This window comes from Lepisma saccharinum, chromosome 7 (genome assembly GCF_977018435.1).
Source record: "Lepisma saccharinum chromosome 7, izLepSacc3.1, whole genome shotgun sequence".
NCBI classification, from domain to species: domain Eukaryota; kingdom Metazoa; phylum Arthropoda; class Insecta; order Zygentoma; family Lepismatidae; genus Lepisma; species Lepisma saccharinum.
Window position 1 is genome coordinate 29,658,134 of NC_139235.1, and position 15,993 is coordinate 29,674,126.

General features: G+C 35.3%; 1 protein-coding gene across 2 annotated transcripts in view; it reads left to right on the forward strand.

Moving 5' to 3' along the window:
• Positions 1-15,993, forward strand: part of LOC145989793 (kelch domain-containing protein 3-like) — a 46,562-nt gene that overhangs the window by 21,081 nt on the left and 9,488 nt on the right. For both annotated transcript variants that reach the window (XM_083125133.1, XM_083125134.1), the window contains exons 6-7: positions 9,763-9,849; positions 10,748-10,856. In XM_083125133.1, the coding sequence (XP_082981259.1) occupies positions 9,763-9,849; positions 10,748-10,856 (196 nt within the window). The remainder of the gene's footprint in view (positions 1-9,762; positions 9,850-10,747; positions 10,857-15,993) is intronic.

Sequence of the window (15,993 nt, forward strand, 5' to 3'; positions counted from 1 at the left end):
ATTGTTGGGAAAGGGCAAAAGAAGTTCTGAAAATGGTTTCAAAAAAATGCTGATAAAATGCCTTTATTTAGGCCTAAACCAGTTACATTAACATTCTTTATTCAACACTGTAGCAAATAACATATTTAGTTACATAAAGCTACACAAAGTAACCTGCATTTAGGAAGTAAACGTGGCACATACTGGGTTTCAATCAACTTGTTATACTGAATTACACTCAAATTTTCCATGTATTTGAATGTAAGTTGCTGACGCTTTGAGCTCAGCGACTTACATTATCTTGCGAACTATTGGGGCTGGAAAGATTATATTATACCATTTTATAGCTCTCGTTCTGCTCTACAAAATGAGACTAGGATATTATGTAACTGCTCAAGAAGAGTGTAAATCATTATTTTTCTGTCCAATGTTTTAACAAAACATAAAAGAAAAGGAAGGAAAAATATGCTGAAGCATCAAAAAGGCATAAAAAGCTGATCAATGTGCTAATCTCACGAAAAGGTTCAACAAAGTGTGTTAATTTTACTTGATTTCATGTCCTAAAATACATACATCAAACAATCGGTATGCAAACAGCTATATTTTTGGAAAAGTGATGCACCTTAAAATCCATTCCGTAATAATTATACTTCTGTCTGCTTCATGCTTTATGCGATTATGATGAGGGGCACTCAAGTCAAACTGGAACTTTTGATTTTTCAAAATAGTGGAACACACATGAATGTGTAGAAAATACTTTTATTTCTCAATGTAATCCCCCGTCTTCACTAATACACTTATTCCAGCAGTTTGCTAATGCTTGGGTATCAGCATGATAGAACGGTTTCTCAGTTCACCAGAGCAATGGTTCACCTCTTCGTCACTGCTAAAAATGTTGGCCTCCAAGGAACTGCTTTAACCCTTAATGACCATTTAATGCAATGCTGTGGTGTGACACATATGTCACATTTGGCATTTTAGTCTTTCGGAACATACTGCGACTCAGGTAAGGTTCAGAGATGACTTTTGAGTGCTACGTAGGCCTGAGGCATCATCCAATTAGTAATTAGTAAAGTTTAATTTGATTCTGGCTGTATTTGTATGTGGGATGGATTTCCTGCCAAAAACTTCAGAAATCATCTTTGCTCCTAAAGTATCAGGAGCAAGCATGCAATTTACGAGAATGGAGTACCCCAGGCTTGTAGCCTAATCTCTTCTGAACAAAACAAGGTAAAATTTATTACTCTAGCATCCGTAGTTACGGAGAGATACAATTTTATTTAAAACCTTACATAATTTTGAACTTAGCTTGAAAAGACGCTCAGCGTTGGGGTCATATCTGGATATATCAGCCTTGGCTTATAAGGGTAAACCAGGGTTTTTGTTGATTTTTTTATTTAACCCTCCATCATCCGTGCCCTTGTCCCTTGTAGTAGCACAAATGTCCCACATGCATCAAAACCTTCTTTATTTAGAGGAATTATTGGTGCAAATTGATGTAGAATTCCCGTAGTCCTTACTGGAAATCAGGCGATGTGTGTGTGTGTGTGTGTGTGTGTGTGTGTGTGTGTGAGTGTGAGTGTGTGTGTGTGTGTGTGTGAGTGAGTGAGTGAGTGAATGCGAACAGTCCATTTTAGACATTTTTTATTAACTAAACTAAAACTGAAACTATATAAACTATAAGAATAGAGAAAATATCCCATAGAATTACAGTCTTATATCCTTGAAGCAAATGCACCAAAATATTATTCCAAGAGAGTAATTAAAATTTTGCTGTATAATAAAGGTACTAAAAATTAACTCACCATTCACAATATTTTCAACGTATTTTTCAAAAATGTTCAACGTATTCTTCAAAACGAATTGAAATCGTACAACGTACATGTATATAGGCTTAGAAAAGAACTATTTCTTCAATATTCTCTGTCAAAATCATACTGAATCGCAGAAAAAGCAATCAAATAAGTAAAACAACTCAAAAAACTTACAAAATATGAAAATGTTCAAATCTCAATGTTTTTCCTACTTTTATAAGATATATGTAAGAAAAGACATGCTGACTGAAATAAAAGAGACCGAATGTTGTCACTTTTCAATATCGTAATTTTTAGAAGTGTCATTTTGTATGGGTACTGCAATGGTTTCTGCGTACAATTAATTTGAATTCCGAACAACATACCGTCGATATATTATTTTTTTCTGCCAAATTCATGGCTGGCATGCTATGATTTAAAGTAGGAAACGTTCCCGTGCGCAGTACTGAGTGCTGCCTAAGGCGGTACTGGTCACTTCAGAAGTGTGTAAACAACTGAAAGGATGCCAGAAAAAAAAGATGCGAACACCACTATGTTTTCGTGGGAATAGTGTAGATAAGTTACCTAGTTCTTTCCCGGCCATTATTGCGCTGGTAAGGAAAAATAATTGAAAATTTTAGAAAGGGTGGGTTACGGAGGGTTAAATCTGATTTTTTTGATTTAGCTAAATCGATTCTTTTTTTTTAAAAAAAAAACGAAAAATTGCTTGTTTGATTTTTGGCACCATACTTATAGATATATGTTTTTTATAGAAAGGCTTTTTCTAGTAAACGGCCCTGTATTGAACAGTTTGATTAAACCAAATAAAATTTATATGGAAATATACATTTTTCTGTTTCTGATACTGTACCTACTATGGAAATGTTTGTTGAGTGTGCTAATGAAACTAATAATAATTTCAGTAACTTTTCTTCCAGTGAAAATACAACATTCTGGATGTACTCTGTAATTGTAACTTAAAATATTAACTTAAATATTTTTATAGTGTTTGTAGCTGAATTTTGGAATTTTTTTAATGATAGTTTTAAAAAATATCAGCTGCCATGCTTATTTACAGTTTAGTGATAATGACACTATTTATTGTTAAACATGATTAGTAGTTTGTATAGTTTTCTACAAGAAATGTTTGCTATTTTTGCCTATAAAAATGATTGAATTTTAAATCAAGAGACATCCTGTGTTTACATTTCCTTTCGTATGAGCTTCACCCCATCAGTTTATTACATTTTGTTTCCTTTCTGAGAGCCTAATAAACACCATTAATGATTACGAGATTAATGTACTTTCACCAAAAGTGATTCTGATATCTACAAAATCCTTATGTGCATTATTCTATAAATTATTTATTGAAAGCAATTTAAATTGGTGACTAACCTCCCCGATGGTGCAGTGGTAGCGTCGTTGCCTTGTAATCAAGGGGTCTCGGGTTTGATACTAGGTGGAGGCACATAGTGGTTTGGATCCCACTTTAAACTGTAGGTCCAGTCCCGATTAGCCTTACTGTGCATAAAGTGGACTTAAGACACCAACTCGATCAATCAATCAATTAAATCAGTGATTTTTAAAAAGAAATCGCCTGATTTAAATAGCGCTTTAAATCAATCCACCTTGGGGTGAACAGATGAAAATCGCTTAGATTGAGGTCATCACTGTAAGGGGGTGTGTGGCAGTAACTCCTAACCTAGTTCCTGTAGTATGCAAATCATGTGAACAGTATGTGGATTGTCTTGCTGCAACAGAATGCCTTTAGAAATCAAACCATGCTTTTTTTTTGTGATTTTGTTCAAACTTCAAAGAAAGATGCATATGTCCACAAGTTGGTGACGTGTTATCTATCGATTTTCAAGGAACAGGCAAATCACTCATTGAATGTTCATGGGAATGACTGCAGTGGACTCAAGTCATTCCTGGGACCATCTTGCACTCATGTACTCATTTGAATGTTACTGTGGCTTAGAGCAGGCCCTTAGCCAGGCAGGGGCCAGGGGGGGTGGGGCTGAGCTCCCCCTGGAACTACCGTCAGCCCCCCTGGCACTGAGGGCAGCCCCCTTGACATTAGGTAAAACTATTTCATGTAATTTGTTTGCAGTCAAAAGTGAAAATGTAGACAGCAAATATTATTTTCCTCACAACTTAGATGAAGGATAAATTCAGGGAGCATGAACAGCAACTATTACATTTGCTCATCTTATTTATAAGAAGTCTTAAGTAGCGGCAAGTATTTAGGAGATTTCTCTTCTCTAGACTTCAGAAAGTTTCTTCACAGGGGAGCTTCTTTTTCTATACCTTCATTGCCCCTGTTGCAACCTCCCATTTATAAAGAAATCTGTGACTTTGATGTCATTATGCAAATTCCATCTGCATCTGCATCAAAGGTTAACAGCTCCCAAGTTTTGGGAACGAGGGGGAGTTCTATTGTTTTGGCCAGGGAGTGGAATGTACAGTAGACCATATGATTGAATATTGTCCATCTTTTTCTGTGTAATATAAATATCTGTATCATCAAACGTAGTATGGAATGTGTAGTAAGGGATGATTTCAGTAGCAGCCAATTAACACTTTAAGTGATATTTTAAATGATATAGAAAAATGTAGTATTTGTGTGATATTTCTAAACTTTATGTAACTTAATGACCCCCTCCCCCCACACAACTAATTTACCTTCATTTAACATTGTTAAACTTTTGAAAAATGGACTTGATTTACAAAGCCCCCCCCTGAGAACCCGTGAGTCTCCCCTGGAGATCAATTCTGGCTACGGGCCTGGCTTAGAGTCCCTTCACCGTGCTGTGCTTGAAATCTTATGTGAATATCACTCAGTTTTACACAGTCATTCACAAAGAATTACATCACAAGTCACTGTACCATGTTTGCACTCACAGGCTTGTCTGCCATCTTGTTTAACAAGTGACTTTTGTTTGTCTGCAGCATTAGCACTGCATGTGGTAATAGACACTGACACTTCTCTTATAAGCAATATATTTTATGTACATCTGGATGTGTTCTGTTAATCTAAAAGATCGCAAGTGCTGGCTGGACTTAAACAACACTTGTAAATGTTTTCTTATCTGATAAAATGACCTGTGTTCTGTCATATTGCCACAAGATTTCTGAAGTTAACTGTATTTCAGGGCAGTCAGCTAACTTTTGAAGTGTACATAGATGTAATTTATTAGAATGAAAATTGATTCAGTTTTTGATATATATTATAAAATATATTATTGTGTATGGTGAACTAGCAGTTATGGCCAATGTACATAGTCTGTGCATAGCAATGATTATGCATCTTGTTGATGTGTCTTAGGGATGTTTAAGTTTTAATCATGTAATCCACCTTGTTACAAGTTTGAATATATTTAATTATCAAGTTCCAATCTTGAGATGTTTATTTCTGTTTATGTCATTAATATTAGGACATAACAAAATGGCGACGAGGATTAAAGAAGATAAATAATTACTACTGTAAGTAGAATTATAGTAATTAAGTCCAAGTGAGCCAGTATGGAAAAACACATAAGTTTTATACCTGCATTTGAGGCTTATGACTCAAGCCAGGATATAAATTCGTATATTAAAAGATTCAAGGCTTTTATTGAGGCTAACGATATACAAGAAAGGAAACGAGTGTTTACTCTTATTTCTGTAATCGGTAGTTTACCATATCAAGAGCTGGAACACAGATTAAGTCCAAAGGATCCACAAGATTGCACCTTGGATGAACTCTTTGATACATTGCAAAAAATATATGCACCACAGGTTAATAAATGGATTCAACGATTCGCTTTTCTGCAAATAAAGCAAGCGCAAGGTGAGATAGCTACATCGTACATAAATCGTTTAAAAGTTGCTGCAATAACTTGTGAGTTTACAACAGATGAATTAGACACTCGTCTTAGAGAAAAACTTGTGTTTGGACTACCCGATAGTATACTAAAAGATAGATTACTGTCAGACATGCCCAACACATTCGAAAAGGTTTGTGATGTAGTACTCCAACATGAGATAATACGCACAAATAAAAATAAAGTCAATCAAAATGCACTTTTGGTAGGTGAAAATAAACAAATACAAGGCTCACGTAGATTCGGTACAAACAATTTGTTTGCTAAAACTCATTTTTCAAAGAATCAACAAGCTACAAGAGAATCAAGATTCGGAACAAATAATGCATACAAAGGCATGCCTCAATCTAAACCCTATACTGCATTTAGCCAATTGTAATATAATTAAGTTCTTATAATTAGAGTTCTTCGTCTGAGGAAGACCCTGATACAGGGTCGAAACGTTACGTGTTAAGTGTTTTTACCTTAATAAACTGCCTTGGTCAGCGACTTATTGGTTTCATTTAGCCAAAAATTTGTATCACGGCAAAATCAGGCAAATGATGTAAAATGTAAGTGCTGTGCAAGGTTAGGGTGTACATTCAAAGATAACTGTCCTGCATTCAATGCTTCTTGCAGTTTCTGTAAGAAGAAAGGACATTTCTTGGCTGCATGTTTCGAAAGAAATAAACAATGGAAGGAACCTGCAGTCAATTTATCTAGTATGTACGTATAAAGGAAATTGTGAAATGAGAAACAGTAATTTGGATACCAAAGGTAATGGTTATGGAGAACGCAATTCTCAACTTAGCTTATTCTCTGTGCAAGAAGATAGTGCATATACTTTTTTAACTACAAACACGCAACAAATGTACAATAAAAAAGCAAACGAATCTATTTCTAATTTGCAACACGCATCTGATCAGATTTCATTGAGAAATGAACATTTACCTTTGTACATTGATATTATAATACAAGACCAATCGTTAGAAGCTATTGTCGATTCTGGTAGTTTTGCTAATTTCATTTCAAGAGATTTGTTAACTAATCTTATTGGCAACTTCACACTGAGTCCGTTATTAAATTCATATACGTCGATATCAAGTGAAAGATTGTGTTTATTAGGCCAATTATACTTAAAACTTTACTATCTTGGCAAAATGTACATGATACCTTTTGTTGTTGGCGATAAGATTAATACAAATATATTAATTGGTAGAGCTGGAATGAACATATTATTTGGTGATTGGCGCAGCAAACTTCTAAATGAGTTTCCTGAAACTGATTACATTCAAAATGAAGATTCTACACATTCTTGTTTAGGTCTGGAATCAAAAGATTCGCTACCAGATTCTTGTTCGAAAATTCAGCGTTCAGGCATAATGGATACTCCAAACGTACATGTACAGAAGATTGATGACGTGGTTGAATGTTTACGAACATCAAATGTGCAAGGGCAAACTAGCAAAGTCATGATTCTGAACAAACATAAAGCCGACGTACATAATTCAAGTAATGTAAAACAAATGAACATTGAAGACTGTCGTTCACAATTACTGACATCTTTTGCAGAATTGTTTAATGAGGATATTAGTACACCCATTAAAGATTTCAAGGTATCAATACCTTTACAGAAGAATGCTAGGCCTGTGTTCAGGAAAGCGTACAGAATAGCATATTCATTACGAGATCAAATAAAGGAAGAAATAGATAATATGTGTAAGCAGAATATTATAGCTCCTATAGAACATTCAGAATGGGCAAGTCCTATTGTGCTAGTTAAGAAATCAAATAATTCTATACGTATCAGTGTAGATTACTCGAAAACGGTCAATTTTCAAACCGATGGTTTGGTGTATCCTCTACCAGATTTTCCTGATATTTTACAAAAAGTTAAAATAGGAAAGTATTATACCAGGCTTGATTTACGTTCAGCATTTTTACAAGTTAGTTTGCATCCAGACTCGCAAAACATATTATGTTTAAATTATGATTCTCACTTGTACAGAATGCAACGTTTACCATTTGGTACAAATGTTTCGTCTCAGCTTTTCCAACAGGTAATTGATTCAATTTTAACAGGATTGGAAAGAGTTGCAGCATTTATTGATGATGTTATCATTTCTGGAGATAGTCTACAAGAATGTTTCCTAAGAACAAAACAAGTTCTGGAACGCTTTAAAGATTATAATGTTAAAGTCAATTTAAGTAAATCTGAATTCCTAGTGCAAGAAGTGATTTACTTAGGAAGACGTTTCACGGCAAATGGAATCACACCAACTGAAAAGCATGTGCGTGCTATTTTAGAAAGTCCAGAGCCAAAGGATAAGGTTCAACTACAAAGTTTTTTAGGGATGGTTGCATTTCAAAGCCGTTTTCTACACCACTTGTCATCTACAATACCACACCTATACCGACTTCTGAGGAAAGGCGAAAAATGGTTGTGGTCTAATCAATGTGTATCGGAATTTAAGGCTGTTAAAGATAAGATTGTGATCATTAATTTTAATTTCTCTCTCTATACATTACATTCCAAATTCAACAAGATCCACTCCTCGACAATGACTTCTCTCAAGCTTGAATGCCACATTCCAAATGAATACAACAGTCCACCTAGAACAATGGAGTCTTCGTATGAAATTAGAAATGACGAATTGCAGTAAAGTGTGGATGTTCTAAACATATCGTATAATGAAGATTTGCTTCCTTGGCTTAAGTGATTCCATGAAAAGCCTTTCACCTTACCATCCAGAGAAGATACATAGTTGCAAAAAGAGTTGCCCACATTCCAAATTTTCAATTTAAAATTGAAGTGTTGTAAAGTAACCGTTTCTTGAAAATGCATTACAAGTAACTACTTACTTTCAAATACTGCTAACAATATAGTATGCATGTAATATGTTGCAAAATAGTTCATATTCTTTAAACAAAATTAAGTGTGGTAGAAATATTGAGACATAACAGTTTTTGAAATAAAACAGGATAATTCTGAATTTCTTTGTAGTTTGATGGTTGTATGCGTTTGTAAGAATACGTACAGTGCACAAGCAGGTGCAGATCAATATTTCTACCACACTTAATTTTGTTTAAAGAATATGAACTATTTTGCAACATATTACATGCATACTATATTGTTAGCAGTATTTGAAAGTAAGTAGTTACTTGTAATGCATTTTCAAGAAACGGTTACTTTACAACACTTCAATTTTAAATTGAAAATTTGGAATGTGGGCAACTCTTTTTGCAACTATGTATCTTCTCTGGATGGTAAGGTGAAAGGCTTTTCATGGAATCACTTAAGCCAAGCAAGCTAATCTTCATTATACGATATGTTTAGAACATCCACACTTTACTGCAATTCGTCATTTCTAATTTCATACGAAGACTCCATTGTTCTAGGTGGACTGTTGTATTCATTTGGAATGTGGCATTCAAGCTTGAGAGAAGTCATTGTCGAGGAGTGGATCTTGTTGAATTTGGAAAGTGAATATATAGAGAGAAATTAAAATTAATGATCTTTCAAGCACAGCTGACTTGTTCCGTCATTTATTTGTTGTAATAATATAAATATATGAAGATTTATATATGTACCAGAAATATAAATAAAGCACATGTAATTCTTCATATATTTATCTTACTACAGTATTTTATTATTTGTTTATTGTCTTGTAGTGGAAAAAGAAATAGTAAAACCATACTGAATTCTCCAAATACCAATACACATGGTCTGTGTGGAGTAATAATTCAAATTAATGAGTTTGAATTTGATTTTAAGTCCCACTTTTTTATGCAAGTAGACTAATCGGGACTGGACCTACAGTAAATGTAAAAGTAACTTGCAGTATAAATGAGTAACTATAACTCCCTTACTTTTTGAACCAAGTAACTCTAAGGGAGATTTTAGACCGATGCAACACAAAATCCATATGGCTTGGGAACGAGTCAATCAACAGCAATATTTCACACAGTAGCGGCGTGACATTCTGCACAAGCATCCATTTGATAGGTGAAATCCTCAATTGACATGTGTCACCTGTCGGTTCAGTATAAAATTGCCCTAACTGTAACTTAGTTACTTCTATAAAGTAACTTTCCAAACATTGAAAAAGCACTATTTTTGTTACTGAATGATTTCTTTTATTTTTCAGTTGTTCATGGAGGTCATCTCTATATCTTCGGAGGTTACAATGGTCTTTGTGACGAGCACTTTAATGATCTGTACAGGTTTACAGTAGGTTGGTATTTTTGTCTCTTACATCCTTATTTTGTTAATGCATGTCTCCTACTTTGAACTGCTTAGAAAAAAAAATTATACTCAACTAAATAAAAGAGACGTATTACATTGATTTACACTTATTCTTTCCTTCAGATAGAGAGCACTTACAGGTGGGTACATAAGCCCTCCATCTTGATATAACTCCTCCTGGAGCTGAATACACTTGCACCACCTTGTAACAAGCTTTCTATGTACGGTATTTTCTTCTGGCTTTTCTAAACGTTTCAGGTTTCATGTTTATTGCGAAAACATTAAACAAGCTCGGAAGAAAATACTATGGAAGCATTTTGAATTTTGCTAAACTAACTTGCTCAGTCTTGGGCATTTCTAAACCAGAAGGTTTCCTGCCAAAGCAGCATAAATCTTTCCCTCTTGCCACCGAAGTTCCTGGACTCTAGTCCCGGCATGTGCATGGGTGTTGTTTCTGACTGTCCATTCATCAAAAGTGGCAGAACTACAGCATCTTTCTTCCATCTGTCCGTATCACAGGCAAGATCAATCTACTCTTTGCTATTCTTGCCTATTCCTATGAGGTCAGTCTGTGACTTTCGTAACCTTTTCATAATAATTTGTGATTGTAATTTGCACTTTGAAGACGTTATTGTTATATATAGTGTTCCAATAACTTATTTTTCACAGTCTAACACAAACTGTATTTTGAAAGATTGTGCCCTGAAATAATTGCACTTTCACTTTCATGGCAATCTAGAGGAATATCATAGTTTCAGCACTAGCAAACAGCTTATTTAGTCAATAGCTTACCTAGTCAATCACAGTCCATAGATAGATGTTGCCGAGTAAATTTTCATTTTGTTATTTCGTACTGGAGTGGCTAATATTTGTGTTTTCCTTTGTAGACACAAATAAGTGGTTTCTCATCAGAGTCAATGGTAAAGGGCCGTGCAAAAGGAGGAGACAGTCATGTTGTGTTGTTGGCGACAAGGTGTACCTCTTCGGTGGAACCAGGTACGAAATCTCTAATCTTAACTATAACCATTATAGTACCAGGGTGGCGACAGACCTGGAAAACCGGGAAAAGTCATGGAATTTGAGGTGTGAAAAAAAGTCAGGGAAATGTCAGGGAATTTTGTCTTGAAGGACTTTTAAATTTTTTTTATTTATTTATTTAAATATCGTTATGGAACTGTGGACGGGAACAGGAAATGTTGTTGCTAAGTTTTGTCCTCAACTTGGAGGCCCCTTTTAGGCACTACACAACCACAGCGCCAGAAATCAATGATGGCAAGAGGAGGGGGAGGGAGGGGGAGAGAGAGAGATTAATTAATTAATTTCCGGAGGGGCAGAAAAACGTGTTAAGCCTCTAAATATTACGTGGAAAATACATTGAATTATCATTTTTTCTTGTCCATATGGGAGTAGTAAGGGGACAGAACTGTCAACAGATGGAGGGGATGGGAGCCGATGGTGCTGTCCGATAGTTGATTTTTGATGAATGTCTTCAAACTACAACATCCAACAAAAATTGCATGCATTAACAAGAAGAGCTTTAGACTGGAAATATGGGGTGTAAGGGGTGCTGCTTCCACGTAGTGCACCCAAAAGTCAACCTCACTTCCACGTAGTGCACCCTGGACAAGAGACTAACGAGGCTCTGGCGACTGGCGCTATGGCCAGTATAATTTTGTGTGTGTTGTCCTGTTTTATGTCCATGTGTGTGCTGAGTGCGCGTGTATAGCCTCAGCTTTTAACAAGTCAGAACATTTTAAGGTTTTAAAGTTTTTAGTTATGCAACGTTTGAGTTGTAATTTGTAATGGTAAGGGGCTGGACCCCGTATAATGTGACGGGAGCAAATTAGCCTAAGTGCTGACGCTCCCAAAATTTTAAATTCAAATTCAAAATTCAAAGACTGGAAATATGCTGCTGGAATTTTATTACTCTTCTAACTCACTTCACCTTATTTAATGAAGCAGTGCTTACGAAGGTTTTCTTTCATCATCCTGACGTATTACTGGTTTTGCACAAGTTAACATACGTTTACAATGACATTGCACTATTCTTAGATATCAAGAACATTCCAACAAAACGGGATATATGTTGAATACTACTATAACGAAAAGTGAAAGATAAATCTGCATTGGTGAACGTTATAAAAATTGGCAACCTCAAATTTACTGCAACACTAGTATTGCTATGAAATTAACATAGTCTCTGTCCTGTCTGTCTAAACACGTGATAGATGGTCATTAATCTCTGAGTGAAGTTAATGTCCAACATTATGAAATAAAATACTAATAATAAATACGTAAATATTTTAATATATTTACTTGAAGCATTCAATCATAAAAGCAAATTACTTTCTTCAAGAAATGACTTTTCTCTGACAGCCCTGCTAAATTTTCACTTTCCATCTACTGATTTATACGAGGGGTGGCCAGAAAGTAATTTCCAATTAGTAGGAACATTGGTTTTTCACAAACTCGAACACCGAGAAAAATGGTAATTGCTGCGAGGTTGTGTTTATGAATGTGCAGTGATGTCTGCACACATTTTTAGCTCGTTCGAAATATTGAAATAATGCGAATTTGGCATAAAATGCAAATTGTTGATGTTTTTAGTATTTTTTTTAAAAAAGTCCTAAAACAACAAAAAATTCCATGAAATCCAACATTGTTGTCTTTTTTTTAGGCCATGTGTGTGTACATAGAATGTGCAAGTTTTCCAACAGTTTATTCATGAGTAAAGTTTAATGCTTGTTATACATGGAATAATTTCGACAGCCACATTAAATCATGTATTTCCCACGATTTCTTCAACTTCTATCAAAACTATTTGCATCACAGAGCAAAGTGGCAGGGTTCTAACAGGAGTTCGTATCTACCGTCACACGGGAGCCACATCTTCAGTATTTGTTGTGCGAGATGTGTTTTGAATTACCAAGCTAAGTGCGCACCATCGGCATTTGTCAAGCGAGAAATAATGGAGCTCAGCGTTAGGGCGTCGACCATGCGGGGGAAAATCGGGATCTTTTTCACCTATTCAAACTGCTCCGGTGCCCACCCAGCATCATATCAAGCGAGTACCTGGAGGAAACTTTGAGGGATAAAGGTAGCCAGAGCATGGTGCTGATCACATCACTCCAACCTTCAGCCGTGATCAAGAAAGTGTGGGGCCCTAACTCCACACCCCTATACACCTTCATGGCAAAGTGCAGGGGAGCACTTTACTTTTACTTCCTCATAAATCTGTTCCAACATATCAAACTGTCACGAAAATACGTAGACCATGTGACCTACAATTTAAAATAATAGTTTAAAAGCACAATGGAGTATTAAGTTTCGGTATATTTGGCCAAAAAATGTTCTAAAACAAAAACGCGATTTTTGGGAAACGTAACACTAACAAGTAAAAAAAAAATGATAATGCCAATTTTTGGTTGCCATAATACAGTGTGTGTGAAAAGTCACGCAACCCAGTGTTTACAACCGTATAACGGAATAGCGAAACTGAATGAGAAGATACGCTTTCTGCCAAGAGAATGCCCTGTATATTGGGAAAATTTAGAGAGACAAACATATGTAAGAACATGCATGTTTTAATAACAAATAAGCAAAGTGTTGTCAAAGGTGGAATTTTTTTTTTTTTTTTTTTTTTTTTTTTTTTTCAAATCGTGTGTATTGATACACAGAACTCACTGAGGTAAATTATTGCAACATTTCACAATACCAACGAACAATTTGGATGGCCATCTATTGAATTTGACAGAAAAAGAACTTTGACAAAGTTTCAAAAACGTTGCACAAGGGAATAAATGGGCCAATAGTACAGAAAAATTACGGTTATACATGAACTACTGGGTTTCAAGCGTATACTGATCGTTTTGCCTGTTCGAGCGAAATTCGCTCATGACATCATGGTGTTCGAAGAGCTGTCAGTTCCTAACGCTATCTAGTGTCGTCTGTGCAAACTATTTGCCGGTCGAGGAAAAATTGCTCATTGCAGCACTCTTTATACCCTTTTCGTCAGCAATAATGGTATAACTAACTGCATGTTGTCAGTTTCACAGTACTTCACTTGGGTATACTGTATTGAAGCAGAAATCCCATTGATAATGTAAGGAAATGTGACACTTTCTTTTGTACAATTCAATTGTTTCACTTATATGTGAGAGTTAAGTTGTTTGCTTTACAGAGAAGAGAGAAGCAACTTTATGCATCGAAAAATAAGTCCGCACTCATGGTTCTTGCAAGCAGAGGGTTTCAAACCTCAGTGGAAATATCAACATATAATACCGGTAATGTATAAGGAGACTGATAAATTACAAATTGTATTTCTTAATCAATCACTCTTCTCTCATTTAGTTGTAACTTTAAAAATAAAACTTACTGCGTATGATAAAATTCCGTAATCCTTCCCTAGTTTGTGAATTGTAATAATTTTCCAAATTCACTATTTTGCTGTTTGAATTCAAATCATAGAGAATAGAGAAATTTAGTCAATTTCATAGAAGATAATATTGGTACTTAACAAATCCATACCTGGATCTGTATGAGTTTATTATTTCCATTTGCAAAAACATCGATTTAGTTTAGTTTGTCAGGGAAAAATGTAAATTTTGTCCTGGATAACCTGGAAATGTCAGGGAATTTCATTTCTGCTTGTTTGTAGCCACCCTGAGTACTAAAACACCATATTTGGCATGGACTGTTGTATTTGCTTTAATGTTTTCAATTGTTGGGAAAAATTGACCGCAGAGCTTTTTCCTGAAAGTAGACAATAGCTGGATCAGGCACACAAGGTGGCTGTGGCATCAGCAGAATATGTTTCTCCACTGAAAATTTGATGTTGCACCTCTGCTTGAATTGTGACATTCCACCACATATTAAGGATAGGGCCTCACTCAGAAATTAGTAATCTAATTATTTTTTTAATATTTATAGGTTTCAAATATGTATAATATTCAATCCACTTGATAACTTTATTATTGCTAATAACACTTAATGTGAGTATTGACTTGAGTTTTTGTGTTAAGTTCACTTTCGTATTAATCCATAAGATTGTATTTTATTTAAACCTTCTCTGGAAGCTTCATATTGACCAGGGCATTCACTTGTTTACACCAGTCGTCTACCCTCTGTGGTATTTCAATATTGCACAGTTAAGCGTTAAGCAAAACTTCCTGATGTGTTGAGGAAACAGGCCTAGGCTTTATGCACAAATTGGTTAATTGGGACTGGAGCTACAGTTTAAAGTGGAAAAACTGTAATCTAACCACTGTACTTCCACGCTGGGGTTAGACCTGGGATCCCTTGATTACTAAGTGATGATGATACCACTACACCATTGGGGAGGCCCAATATTTACTACAGTCAGCCTCATTAGCAGAGTGGTCAGTGTAATGTGCTGTGAAGCATGAGCTCACAGGTTCGAACCTTGATCCAAGACATGAATGTAATTTGTTTTGTTTTATTTTACTTTGGTTTTCTGCCAATTTTTGTTAATTGTGATGAGGATGAAATTGGTGAAAGGAGAATCACTAGAGGCATGCATATTTCGTTTTTGACGAAAACATGAAATGTGAAATCACACCTTGTAATGTTAATTTTTCATGTTTCTGAAAGGTGAGGTGCATTTTCCTATCCTGTGTTGTCACGAAATAATGCGAAATGAACTGCAAAATGCGAACTACACTCTAAAACACGAAATTTTGAGTTTATTTACCGCCACAACACTTTCTGAAGTCAGAATTATCCTGAGAGTTATGCAATTCACAGGAAATTTATTAATTCTGCTGTAAATATTTGAGAAGCAAAAATGGACTCCTTCATGCACAAATAAACTTAATATTCTGGTAACGACATAAATGTGATGTTAGAAGGGATTTGTTTATTTTGTGTAGTAAGAGCAGTTTTTGAATCAAATTTAGGGTTCTATTCACAATTTCAAAACCAAAATGTCATTTTATATACAGCTTTTTCACCGCTATAACAGCGAAATTTTATTTTATTTACTGCTTTTGAACCCGAAATTGACTCTCTTTTTGTACCGACATTTTGCTTTTCTATTTACCAAAAATATGTACCTCTAAGAATCACAAACATACATGGACAGAACACAACACAAGCCCCACAAAGGAGTTTGAGA